General features: G+C 42.9%; 2 protein-coding genes across 3 annotated transcripts; one reads left to right on the forward strand and one right to left on the reverse strand.

Moving 5' to 3' along the window:
- The first annotated feature begins 1222 nt into the window (after window positions 1–1222).
- polr1b (RNA polymerase I subunit B) lies at window positions 1223–8468 on the forward strand. The gene is made up of 15 exons (XM_019366918.2): window positions 1223–1399; window positions 1778–1945; window positions 2026–2172; window positions 2255–2387; window positions 2466–2602; window positions 2686–2909; window positions 3002–3173; window positions 4367–4538; window positions 4624–4905; window positions 5256–5389; window positions 5916–6086; window positions 6178–6334; window positions 6430–6626; window positions 6701–6951; window positions 7054–8468. The coding sequence occupies exons 1-15, from the start codon at window positions 1223–1225 to the stop codon at window positions 7934–7936; spliced, it is 3405 nt and encodes a 1134-aa protein (XP_019222463.1). The 3' UTR covers window positions 7937–8468.
- A 778-nt stretch (window positions 8469–9246) lies between these two features.
- On the reverse strand, window positions 9247–11359 carry nanp (N-acetylneuraminic acid phosphatase). 2 transcript variants are annotated; one of them, XM_025897572.1, is made up of 2 exons: window positions 11189–11359; window positions 9247–10409 (listed from the first exon to the last, which is right to left on the reverse strand). In XM_025897572.1, the coding sequence occupies exons 1-2, from the start codon at window positions 11351–11353 to the stop codon at window positions 9756–9758; spliced, it is 819 nt and encodes a 272-aa protein (XP_025753357.1). In that variant the 5' UTR covers window positions 11354–11359; the 3' UTR covers window positions 9247–9755. The 2 variants fall into 2 exon arrangements, with proteins under 2 accessions (XP_025753357.1, XP_003441284.3); XM_003441236.5 differs by having other exon boundaries at window positions 9247–10397; window positions 11189–11356.
- Window positions 11360–13628: the final 2269 nt, after the last annotated feature.

Genomic DNA, 13628 nt, shown 5'->3' on the forward strand with positions numbered 1-13628 from the left:
TTTCTTTACTAAATGTTGTAGTGTAAAATGATTGCTGCAACCAAAGTGTAATAAGTGGAGTTGTGGATTATGTGTCAAGATAACCAGTACAGATTGATTTTACAAACTGGAGCTGACAAAGGTCAGGAAGACAAAGAATTGTCTTCACGAAAGTGATTTGGAGGGGAAAATGTTTTTCAGTTTGATCTGTGGACGTGTCCTACTAACATTTAGCCTTGAAAAGTAAAATGGTTGAACTTGGTGAGACTTTGAATCATATTTTCAATCCACTTTTATTACATTACAATATGTCATTTTCTTGTATTCTTCTATTATTGTAGCGTGTTTACCTTACAATATGAAGCGCCTTGAGACATTGGTTGTTACAGTGTGGCGCTATATAAAAAAAATTGAATTGAATTTGTAATGTGAAACATTATGATTTAATCTTTACCTTTAGCCTTTTTATTTATGGAATAATAATAATGTTATTTTAAATGAGCAGGTGCCGCGAGGATAGAGCGTCCCTCTCTGATGACGTCACGTGTAGACACCTTAAAGCCTGCATAAACGAGAGCACCTCTCGCCGGGTGCGGTGGCGCGCGCCTGTAATCCAAGCTACCGGGAGGCTGAGGCTGGCGGATCGTTTGAGCTCAGGAGCTCTGAGCTGCAGCGGACTATGCCGATCGGGTGTCCGCACTAAGTTCGGCATCGATATGGTGCTCCTGGGGGAGCTCGGGACCACCAGGTCGCCTAAGGAGGGGTGCACCGGCCCAGGTCGGAAACGAAGCAGGTCAAAGCCCCCGTGCCGCTCAGTAGTGGGATCGCGCCTGTGAATAGACGCTGTAGTGCAGCCTGAGTAATACAGCGGGACCCAGTCTTTTTACACTATTTCTCCTCTCCTCATAAATATACACCCAGCACACAACCTCATACATCATGTTTTCTATAGCTTATAACACCATCAACACAGTTTCTCTGTCCTCTCTTTCCATTGAAAACCACCGCTGTTTGTTGGTCCCACAACGCCTCCACCTGGAAGAGGGTCGCAATCACCACCACTCGCTTCACTTGAGCTAAACGAATTTTTATGCATAACTACTCCCAGAAGATGGCGCTAAGCTAGCAGTGAGCGAGTCTACTTACACTCAAAAAACGTAAGCGAAGAAGAAAACGCTTCTCTTCCTGTGTAGGGCATGTGCTTCCTGTGTCAACCATGCACATGTGGTAAACAAGCGTAAGCATGGATTTTTCAAGTAAGTGGAGTGATCTTCCTAAAGGTCCGAGTCTGAAAAATTTGACAGATGGAAGCTTTGGCCACATGAAGGACACCCAGCATGCTGCCATTCAGGATCTGACCAAAGCTCACATCGAGTCGTTTGACCAGGCGGTCATAGACGGACTCAACCGCGTTGTGCAGGTCAGCAAAAGTTTCTTTAAAGTTTTCAACAATGTGATGAATCACTTCATTAAGACCAGCGATTAACCCCAACTAGTTAAAACTGCGATTAGTTACGTACACTGTGTGACTCGGAGTTGTGTAAGCTTGTCTTGAACACGCCGTGCAGTCATATGCAGTGAGTTACTGTAGGTAGGTAGGTAGGTAGGTTAGTGAAAGCCACCATAACAACGATGAAATGAGTGAGTGAAGAATTTGGTTTCCTGCTGGGCGACTAGCTGCTGATATCAGCTCCAGCAGTATTTTCTCAGCTCAACCTGCTGTGAACATCCCTCTTGCAGTTGCTTCCCATAATCTTTGCCTTTCTTACGTTTCTCACTTTTCTGTCACCTTTCCCAGGCCATCCCCCCCTTAGAGTTCATGTTCAAAAATGAACGGATCAGCCTTGGTTTCGTTGAAGCTGCCATCCAAAACCCAGTGGTTGCCAAAGGGAACATCTGCAAGGAAATGAAGGTGTTCCCAGCAGAGTGCCGGGGAAGAAGATGCTCGTACAAAGGGAAAATAGTGGTAAGCCTGAGTCGTGTTTATATTCCCAGAGCAACATTAAAATAATCCATATTGACTGGGTGAGTGTTGCCTCACTTCAGGCAGACGTCAGCTGGTCGATCAACGGAGTTCCCAAAGGCATCATCAAGCAGTCTCTGGGTCATGTGCCCATCATGGTGAAGTCCAAGCTGTGTAACCTGCATGGCATGTCCCCCAAAGAGCTCGTAGAGCATCACGAAGAAGCCGAGGTAGGATATGGCAGTTGTACTTTCAAACTGAGCCAGGATGGGTTTAAATATTGTCCTATAATACCAGCCTCAACTTTGACAGGAAATGGGAGGTTATTTCATTGTGAATGGAATTGAGAAGGTTATCCGCATGCTGATAATGCCAAGGAGGAACTATCCTATCGCCATGTCAAGACCCAAGTGGAAGAACAGGGGTCAGGGTTACACTCAGTACGGTAAGTATTACTTCTAAAGAAAACAGTGCAGCAATGACTCCACGCCTGCATGTTTTCACTGGCTTTTTCTCCTCACAGGTATTTCTATGCGTTGCGTGAGGGAGGAGCACACAGCCATCAACATGAACCTGCATTATCTGGAAAACGGGACTGTGATGCTGAACTTCATCTACCAGAAAGAGCTCTTCTTCCTCCCACTAGGCTTTGCGTTAAAGGTGAACAAGCTTTCATTACAGAACAGATTATGATAAAAATGCTTTAGGCTCATTGTGTGCTCATTTGCTGTCATGTTCCTCAGGCTCTGGTGGACTTCACAGACTTCCAGATCTACCAGGAGCTGATCAAAGGCCGCGAGGACAATTCTTTCTACAAGACCTGTGTTTCTGAGATGCTGCGCATCGTCACGGAGGAGAACTGCACCACCCGCAGCAAGGTGCTCAATTACCTCGGAGAGCGCTTCAGGGTTAAGATGAACCTCCCTGAGTGGTACACAAATGAACAGTGTGCCAACTTCTTGTTAAAGTAAGCTCTGGGGATGGATACAGTTGACACTATTCTGCTTTTTTTTGGTGGTATGTTTATTTAAAAAAAGGGTCTTACTCTGTTTTGATCAGTGAGTGTATCTGCATCCACCTGAAGTCAGATGTGGAGAAGTTCTACCTGCTGTGTCTGATGACAAGGAAGCTCTTCACTTTTGCCAAGCAGGAGTGCATGGAAGAAAACCCCGACAGCATCGTGTGCCAGGAAGTGCTCACTCCTGGTCAGCTCTACCTCATGTTTCTGAAGGCAAGAATCTTCAATATTTTTCGTAGTTTTCTTTTGTCTTTGTCCTTTCTCTTTTGCTGAGCAGGAGGACTGTAGTAGCATTTCAGCTGCTCCTCTTAGGCAGATCATTTGCCTCCATCTCACCCGATCGCTAACATCTTTCACAGCAGCCCTCTGCATGTCCTCCTTCACTACATTCATGTTTCTTTTCTGTGGACTACTTCTTGTCCTTTTACCTGACTGCTCCATATCCACAGTCAGTGTTGGGGAGTAACGGAATACATGCACAGTGGTCCCTCGCTGTAATGCGATTCACCTATCACGGCCTCGCTGTTTCGATGATTTTTTTGGTGCAATTTTCCATGTGTGTGTGTTTTTTTTTTTTGTTTTTTTGTTTTTTTTTTTTCCAGCACATTGTGTTCTGCATCCTGATTGGCTGTAGACCATTGTCAATCAATTTCGTGCCGTGTCTCCTGTTTAGTACAGAATGCGTTCAGCTTGTTAAATTTAGATAAATCTTCGATCGCTAGCAGTGTGACTCTGAAGTGCTGCACTGTATGTTTGTAAGTTTTCTCCCCAACAAACACAACAATGTCGACGAGACGTTTTGCACCATTAAAGGCAACCGCGGGTGATTTGGTTTCATTCTATAATACTGGACTTATTTTTCTACGAAGGTTTGAACTTTGAAAATGTTTAAACAACAGTGAAAAGTGTGAAAATGTTCATGCCTGTCTGAGAAAAGTGTATAAACTGTGTAGTGAGTGGTTTTACAGCCTTAAAACATCTATTATAATTGTAAAAAAATAAAGTTGGCTACTTCGCGGATTTCACCTATCGCGGGTTATTTTTGGAACATAACTCCCGTAGTAAACGAGGGACCACTGTACCGGCATTACGCATTTAAAATACAAAATATGAGTAACTGTATTCCGTTACAGTTACCGTTTAAAAAGGTGGTATTCAGAATACATTTACTTTGTTGAAATAAATGGATTACACGGCGGTCTTTTCCTGATTCATATGTTAGGCTATGCCCTCTTTTGGTAATTCCACGGCGGTGGAAAATACATTTTGGGGCATGTATTCTGTAATCTGCAGTGGAATACATTTTAAAAGTAACCTTCCCAACACTGTCCACAGTGCTCACACGAAGTGTCTTCTTCCACTTAAGCCTTCAGTTGTGTGATTTAACCACTCAAATGTTTTTGCAGGAGAGACTGACTGCATGGTTGGTGTCTGTGAAGCTGTCCTTTGACAAGAGAGGCAGCAAAGTGACCGGAGGATGGAGCTCTGAAATGATGATAAAGATGCTCAACATGGGAACTGACTTGACCAGATCATTTGAATATCTGCTGGCCACCGGAAACCTCCAGTCTAAGACAGGTCCTGTCCAAGACTAATACATGGTCAGCTTTGAAAATTCACTAAAACATTCATTCATCTAAAAATGTGCCCCCTCCTCCCACAGGTCTGGGCATGCTGCAGAACACCGGGCTGTGCGTTGTAGCTGACAAGCTGAACTTCATTCGCTACCTGTCTCACTTCCGCTGCGTGCACAGAGGAGCAGCGTTCGCTAAGATGAGGACCACCTCTGTGCGTAAGCTGCTGCCCGAGTCCTGGGGCTTCCTGTGTCCTGTCCACACTCCAGACGGCGAGCCTTGTGGACTCATGAACCACATGACAGCCAGCTGTGAAATTGTGGCATTGACCTTGTCCACCACGTCACTGCCTGGTCTGCTCTGTTCGCTTGGTGAGGACTGACTTCAGGCAGTTGTTGTACAATCTTACCCAGGACCAAAAGCTAGTCCTTTGTCTACCACAGAACTAGACTCTATAGATTTGTGACAATTACAGAGGAGAGGTCGGCACATGTGTGTGCAAATAAGAGACACAGCAATACTTTCATGAATCAGTTGTTAAATAATACTTTTTGTAAGGTACTCCAATAACAGTGACCTGCCTGTAGGGAAACATCGTTAAAGTAATGCTGAAATAAAAGATTTACTCAGGCAGTCATTGATATATTTCGTAGGCCTGGCCAGGTAAAGTCTCTGCACGTGTCACTGGGTTGAAATGCATTTGTTGTATCTGCTCTTTTAGGTGTCACTCCAGTGGATGGAACTCCTGGCCGGGCCTTTGCAGACTGCTACCCTGTGGTCCTGGACGGTGCTGTTGTTGGCTGGGTGGAGGCTGACTTGGCTCCAGTTGTGGTTGAATCACTGCGCAGGTTCAAGGTATTGTCTTCTGTCAGCTGCTCCCTTTAGCTGCACCACAGTGGATCATCTGCCTCCATCCCTAGCATCCTCCCCTGTCACATCGGCCCTCTGCATGTCCATCCATGTATCTTTTCTGGGACCTTGCTCCTTTTCTCCTGCCTGGCAGCTTTATCTTCAACATCCTTTGTCCAGTATATCCACTGTCCCTCCTCTGCACATCCAAACCATCTCAGCCTTGCCTCTCTTCGTTTATACTAATTTCTTATTGCCTCCATCCTGGTCTCTCCCAGTGAAAAGCTATGATAACATAAGCTCCACCTCTTTTTGTCAGTTCATCAGAGCAGGTCTTGCTACCTACTTATATCCCTTTTGCTCTTGTTGCTATCACCTCTGACACTGGTCTCCATCCACTCCACCCTCTTTGCACTCTCCTCTTCACTTCACTTGTGCACTGTCTGTTGCAGGTTCATGGTATACTAACTCCTGTTTGGTGTCACCTGTGTATACTGTGCAGAAAACTGATCTTTAAAACTTATACCTCCAGGTGTTAAGAGAGAAGAAGATTCCTCCCTGGACAGAGATTGTCCTGGTTCCCAAAACAGGCAAGGCCAGCTTATATCCAGGCCTGTTCCTCTTCACAACACCTTGTCGCATGGTGCGGCCTGTACAGAACTTGGCTTTTGGCAAGCAAGAGTTGATTGGCACCTTTGAACAGGTAATGTGTTAAAAGTGGAGTTTTTTTTTTTTTTTTTTGTAGCTGTAAGAGCACAGTTTTAGTCCACGCACCTTTTCTCCTTTGCCTGCAGCTTTACATCAATGTCGGAATCTTGGAGAATGAGATTGAACCAAGAGTAACCACACACCAGGAGCTCTTCCCTCACAGTATGCTCAGTGTGGTGGCAAACTTCATCCCATACTCGGACCACAACCAGAGTCCCAGGAACATGTACCAGTGTCAGATGGGTAGGTTATTTCAATCTTTTCTTTGACAATTTTGAGCAAACCTGCCCTGTATGCACATTTTCCATGAACCACTGTGCTCATTCGCCTTATTTCAGGTAAGCAGACTATGGGCTTCCCGCTACACTCTTTCATGGATCGCTCTGATAACAAGCTGTACCGGCTCCAGACCCCACAGAGCCCACTAGTCAGGCCTTATATGTACGACCACTACGGCCTTGACAACTACCCCAGCGGCACCAACGCCATCGTGGCCGTCATATCCTACACAGGCTACGACATGGAAGATGCCATGGTGAGTTAAATGTAACTGTTCTCTATTTTTAATTCGCATAGGGTTGAAATCTTGACACATGTTGTTTTCATCAGATTGTGAACAAGTCGTCATGGGAGAGAGGCTTTGCCCATGGAAGTATCTACAAGACGGAGCTGGTGGACCTGGCAGAGAAGGTGAAGGGAGAAGATGGCGTGGTGTTTGGAACCAAGCCAGGCGACCCCAAAGTGAAAGAAAAACTAGACGCTGATGGACTGCCTTTCATCGGATCGGTGCTTCAGTATGGAGACCCTTTCTACAGCTACATCAACCTCAACACTGGACAGACCTTTATCTCCTACTACAAGTACGCGACAACATTTTTGTAGCAGTGTGATCATTTTTCATCAGCTCAGTTGTAAAATACCTGTTTTATTCACATTTTATGGTTTCTTTTCTCTGTTTGCAGGAGTCAGGAGGCCTGTATTGTTGACAACATAAAGGTCTGCAGTAATGACGGCGGCTCAGGCCGCTTCAAGCGTGTCTGCATCACTGTACGAGTGCCCCGAAATCCCACCATCGGTGACAAGTTTGCCAGCCGCCACGGACAGAAGGGCATCCTGAGCCGCCTGTGGCCGGCGGAGGACATGCCCTTCACAGAAAGCGGGATGACTCCGGACATCTTGTTCAACCCCCACGGCTTCCCCTCCCGTATGACAATCGGGATGCTCATTGAGAGCATGGCCGGCAAGTCGGGCGCCCTACACGGCCTTGGCCACGACGCCACACCCTTCACCTTTTCCGAGGAGAACTCGGCGCTCGATTACTTCGGCGAGCTGCTTCGGGCGGGCGGCTACAACTACTACGGTACGGAAAGGCTGTACAGCGGACTGAGCGGTCAGGAGCTAGAGGCGGACATCTTCATCGGCGTGGTTTACTACCAGCGGCTACGTCACATGGTCTCCGACAAGTTTCAAGTTAGGACGACAGGAGCACGAGACAAAGTGACCAATCAGCCTGTAGGAGGAAGGAACGTGCAGGGAGGCATCCGTTTCGGGGAGATGGAGCGAGACGCCCTGCTGGCTCACGGCTCTTCGTTCTTACTTCACGATCGCCTCTTCAACTGCTCAGACCGCTCGGTCGCTCAGGTGTGCGTTGACTGTGGCAGCCTTCTCTCCCCTCTGTTGGAGAAACCGCCGCCCTACTGGTCATCCATGCGCCACCGTAAGACTGTCTGCACCCTGTGTGGCAAAAGTGACTCGGTTGACTCGGTGTCTGTTCCTTATGTCTTCCGCTACTTTGTAGCTGAGCTTGCTGCAATGAACATCAAAGTCAAATTAGAAGTCAAGTGAATTTTATAGGAGGTAAAGATTCATGCCTTAAAGCGCCAACCCCGCACACGTTGTTCAGATGGGTCTCAATAAAGCTGCTCGAATCATGCGTGCCAACAGAAGACAAAGACATAACATGATGTCCATGAAGTTTTATTAGCCCAAAAAACATGATCAAGTATCAGTGTATGATGGGATGCACGGGTTGACAATCTTCTGCGATGAATAAAAATGTTCAGTATCAGGTTAATTTGTCATTGCTACAATAGAAGTCAAGACTACTCAGATCCATTAAGAGAAATTATTAAATACTACAAGTGCCACATTGGACTAAAATTTCACGCATGACCACCAAATGCACTGGAAATATAAAGTGTCCTGAAAATGTCCCCTTGGGGATAGTGTATGCTTAATACTTTACTGAGGTGCTACTAACAGTAAATTAGTGTAAAAGTGATCAGGATGAAGTAAAGGCACTGAGTCCGTTTCCCACAAAATTGTATTTTCTTCAAACAAAACTGTTTCGAGCTTGATTAAATAAAAATAAATTAAACCTGGCTAAAACTATTTTATCACAACAGTGGAAAAGAGGGAGGGGTGAGCAGCTCTGGATAAAAGGTGAGTTGCCTACAGTGTTGGGATCATTACTTTTTTTTTTTTTTTAAGTAATGTGTTACATTACTCACTGGAGAAAGTAATTTGTTATACCACTCATGACATTAAATACATTAGCAGCCTCTTATATATACCTTACTGGGATTTATGCTTCAGTGAAAATGCTGTGACCATTGGTGTAACCTGAGGTGCCTAGAAATGTAAATACATGTTGGCTCGAAGTAGTCTACCAACACTGTCGACCTGTTCAGTACGTCATTTCCAGCTACTGCTTTGTTGTAGTTTTTGGATTTATTAGTAAGAAGTCTAAATCAAGTTTAAACAAAAAGACTTTGAATGGGTCAGCACTGTGATTCTACTGTAGAAATGGAGGATACAATGCTGACTGCTCATTACTGCCTTTGTTACCTACTAAAGGTCAGGCTTTGGCTGCTCAGCTTTAACATCTGCTTGGCTTCCTCACTGTTAGTTTGTGTGGGCGTGCTGTATGTGCTGATGGTTGCAATGAGATGATGTTGTCTTAGCAGTATAATGCAGTTGTTTCTGTCCTGGACACAGTTTGCACTTTACCAGTACACTCTTGTACTTTTGTGCAATAAAAACAGAAATAATGTCCATATCTCCAATTTTCAAAAGTCCATAGAGCAGGTCACCTACTAATAGGACGGTTGGTGATTCGTATGAATGGGTGAATTAACTCCTCCCAGCACACAAGCTGAAATTAGCTGATTATAGCACGTGTTTTTATTTCATCATGCAGGTAACTTTGTGTAACTGAACTAATAATTATAACTAATGTGATTACTGAATTGAATACAGAAGCGCATGACATTACCGTGCTGTGGAAAGATTTAACGTGATTACAATAGAGCATCAGTTTGAAATGCCTTGAACCCAACAGTGCCTGACCATAACAAATCAAAAACATGCTTAATAATCTCGTAATTTTACAAGTATCTTAACCGTACTAGAGTTCTTAACTAAATGTAATTACTTTGACCACCTCATGTGTATAATAGTGAAGCTTCAACACACATTTTGTTACAGACTCTATGTTCAAAATTACAGTGTCTAAAATCCCAACCAGAAACCTTAAATTAAAATGGACCTTGTTGAAAACTGGAAAACTAATAGGAGTAGTAGTCATATCTAAATCAGTTATATCAATAGGTAAAAATTCCCACAACATCTCAAGTAAAACTCATTCACTCTTCACCAGTTGTTCTTATTGCAGCTGTGCCAGAATATCTGGCAATTCCAGAACAGTAGTGATAGTGTAGTCTGGCTTCACTGAACCGTCTGACACAGCCCCCCCTGCACTATTAATCCAAACTGTGGCCCGAACTCCGGCATTCAACCCCCCTTGAATGTCTGTGTCCAGAGAATCTCCCACCATCACACAGTCCTGAGCCTCCACCTCCAGCATGCTGAAACACAACCTGAAGATGGAGGGGAATGGTTTCTGCTCTTTGTGTTCTCCTGCGATCACAATGGCATCGAAGAACTCCTCACATCCAGCCGTCGCCACTTTCTCTCTCTGGGTCTGTGCTACCCCGTTGGTCAGCAGCAGCAGCTTGTAACTGCTGCGCAGCTGTTTCAGGAGGTTGCATACTTGAGGAGACAGAGTGAGAAGCTCCAGGCGACTGCTTTTCCACATGTTATAACACTGAGCTGGCAAAGAAGGCATAGAGCAATTCCCTACAGTCTCCTTGATGCTTTCCTCCCAGTGATGCGCACGGACATCATCTATGGTTTGACCAGCTGAGCAGTCAAAACTCTCATGGAACAGCTTCTGCTTGAACTTGTCACAAATGGTGCAGACGGTGCTGTCATCAAGGCCCAGCGTGGTCTTCAAAAATTCACTGGTCTGTATGAAATTCAGAAATTCGCCACAAGATGTTAGCCTCCAAAATCCTTTTTTCATTTTAAGCAAATGCAAAAAACATAGAATAAAAATAAAAATAGTCATCTGTGGCTGAACAACAATCAAAGATACAAAGAAGGGCATTTATTTAGGTGGTTGTAGGGGCTTTAGTATTCTGGTATTCTAAACAAGCAATTTTGAGGTGCGACAGGATTTTAGTTCCTCAAATGTATTATGTGCTTATTTTCTGATTTTTCCATGCTTTAGTGGCTTTGGAATTTTTGTAGCAAAAAAATAAATAAAAAAATAAAACAACTTATTTTTTTCTAATCTCCTTTTCCTTATTCTCTTGTACAGTGCGAGGGTCGGGGAGGGTCTTCTCAGACGCACTGCTCTGTCTGTGAGCTCACCCATCCACTAGCTGTTCAAAACTTTGGTTTGCAAGGATCAGCTATTCCGAAAGTTTTAGAAAGAAGGACAAACGGATCCCCTGGCTGTTTAGTGATTAGCTGAATAGTGGCCCCTTCCGGACTCCGTATGCGGTCCTGCCAATGGGACAATAAAAGTGAAAACTAGGCGGCAACAGCAGCGCAAACGTCCATAACTGCCACTCAGTTAGTTAAAATAGACAATAAAGAGCCCCGAACTGAAGACAGTAAAATAAATGTATCATTGGGTTGACAGAAAGACGTCACTAGTCTACGCTCTTCCATGTAAAACTTAGAAAAACCCGACTGTAATTAGCTTACGGAAATAACTTAAATTCTAGGTGAATAATTTATATATTTTATTACCTTTTTTAGCGCCACTTCACCTGCCCGACTCGTTTCAATGAGCGTGTTGTCCAAATCAAACAAAATCGCCTTCACAGCCATGCCGTCAGCGGTAGAGGAGTGCTCTATCATTCTACGCCAAAACGCTGGTCGTTTGCGGAAGTGCTGCCGAGTGAAACGATTCATGGGAGTTGTAGTCCTAATTAACATCAACCCATTGCTATGTGGCTGTTGGATGGAGAGAGACTTCACATACTTAATTCAACTTCTGCTTCTCCTGAATTTGAATGAAATGCAAATTAATGCAGTTTTTATTATTATTATTATTATTATTATTATTATTATTATTATTATTATTATTATATTCCTCCCTAGTCATTCCCTCTTATGTATCCCTGGCATTAATTGTTAACAAATTTTTGAGAAAACTAAAAAGAACATGATCGTCACGTGAATCGATTAGCCTTCAGATAGTTCCCGGAAGTGCTTAGCGGGTAATTACAATATGTAAATACAGAACTTCAAAACCGCCTTTTCTACTGTATTTTGCATTAAACAAAAAGTGTAGGTAAATCTGTGTAGATTTTATAAGGCAAACATGTAAGGATTAGTTTAACTTGCAAGCCTTACCCTCACATATTTTAAACTTGGTCTTTTTTTTTCTTTTTTTTTTTTTAAAGAATGCTAAATAACCACAGTCAAATCCTAATATAATTATTATATTTTGTTGGAACAAAATAAACATTTTTAAGTTAATCATTTTCTGACAGTTGTTCTTCCTTGTTCTTTCAGTTATGTCGTGATAACTCTGACCGCTAATCTCTGACTAAGACTTTCGGAAACGACATAATGGGACTGTCAGGTGACTATCAATGATGATTAAGCGCACTAGCATGAGGATAAGTGCTCTTTCTTATTAAATACGATGCACACTTAGTATTTCAAATGACTTACTCAAAGAGCTCTGGGCATTGCGATGTTTTTCCTCGCGATGGCGCCATTAAAACGAGGTATTGCATTCTTGCGACCAGATATATGTTGCAGATGAGATTCCTCACCCGGCTCTTTGTAATGACAACAATTTTAGTTCTTTTTTTCCCCGGTTAATAGTTACTAATACCTTTGATTATAACTTTACTCAGAATTTGTTAAAATATAAATACAAATATTTGCAAGCAGTACAATAGTACAAGTGATATTTACTTGAAATACATAAAAGATCTTAGGGAATCAGGAGATCATAGGGAATATTAAAACATTCAAAATCACTATATAATTGCATAAAATAGAAAAATAAAATAAATCAATGAAGAATCTGATCACAGTGACTCTACAAAACACAAAACCTTTACACTGTTTTTTTGGAACTCAGCATCTATAGTGCATCGGTCTTCATGATTTAAACAACTTGATGACATATATTCTATAGTCCATGAAATAAATTCTTATTTATTTTTTTTAAACTGGAGTTTTTATTTTAATCCTTTAGCTATTAAAAAATAATAAATTAAATGTTAGTCTCCATATATAGGTTTTCATTTGTAAGATTTTTTTTTTTTTTTGCTACATCGTGCAATGTATTGGTTTAAAAAGTCACAAAAGGTTTCTCAGAAAAAAAAAATCACACTGAAAGGTCCCAAAAACTCATGTATCAAATATAATAGTTTTGGCTTTACAGCTTTAATTTATATTTCTAAAGCCCAAATATAGCAGCTTTCCCTAAATGTATGCATTGCCTCATTGTGATTCAGACTCTGTGCACTATTTTCCACAGCCCCAGTTTCCTTTTAATGCGTGCACGTTGTCTGTATCCTGCTTATCTTAACCACCAGAAGGTGATGATAGAGCAGGAAACCATCAGTGTCATCGCTTGTCTAAATAAATTGCCTACGTGACTCTTGACCAGGCATATTTCTAATTTAAACCATATTCCGTGACACACACTCTTTCAAAATAAAAACATACCTCAGTTCTTATGCAACCTGTCCTTAACGCTGTCTCATCTGGCAGTGAGCCAGAGGTTCACACGCAACAGTGTGCAAGCCTGTTGTACTCTCATACCAAACCTGATCAGAAATCACAACAATCCTTTCTCACGTTACTTCAGAGGACTCTGTCTGCAGCTCAAGCGATTGTGCCTTTTTAGAGAAACTGGGGCAAAAATAGTGTGGGAGGCTTAACCTGTTTTTATCTGCCAGACCAAACAGCACCTGCTGCTTGCATGCGAAGGATACGCTTGTTCAAATGACAGACGTGCATTAAATGAATCCAAAACCTCTTTTTTTTTTACTCTTAAACTTAAAAGGGGAAGCGAAACATAAACAGTGAATGAGTGAAGAGCACACTTACAAGTGTAAAGATGGAATTTCCCCTCTCATGTGAGGGGGGGTTGCACATAGCTTTCCTAATACTTGTCACTCTTTCCAAGAAAGTGCAGGCATCTGAATGACCTGTGAGACCT

Source organism: Oreochromis niloticus, linkage group LG13, assembly GCF_001858045.2.
Source record: "Oreochromis niloticus isolate F11D_XX linkage group LG13, O_niloticus_UMD_NMBU, whole genome shotgun sequence".
Lineage (NCBI taxonomy): Eukaryota > Metazoa > Chordata > Actinopteri > Cichliformes > Cichlidae > Oreochromis > Oreochromis niloticus.

Bases quoted from the DNA above. Each gene is read 5' to 3' on its own strand.
- polr1b (XM_019366918.2), top strand. From the start codon at position 1,223: ATGGATTTTTCAAGTAAGTGGAGTGATCTTCCTAAAGGTCCGAGTCTG. The intron at 2,173-2,254 runs GTAGGATATGGC...CAACTTTGACAG, and splicing joins AGCATCACGAAGAAGCCGAG to GAAATGGGAGGTTATTTCAT. The intron at 2,603-2,685 runs GTGAACAAGCTT...CATGTTCCTCAG, and splicing joins CACTAGGCTTTGCGTTAAAG to GCTCTGGTGGACTTCACAGA.
- nanp (XM_025897572.1), bottom strand. From the start codon at position 11,353: ATGAATCGTTTCACTCGGCAGCACTTCCGCAAACGACCAGCGTTTTGG. The intron at 10,410-11,188 runs GTAATAAAATAT...GGCGAATTTCTG, and splicing joins GTGAAGTGGCGCTAAAAAAG to AATTTCATACAGACCAGTGA.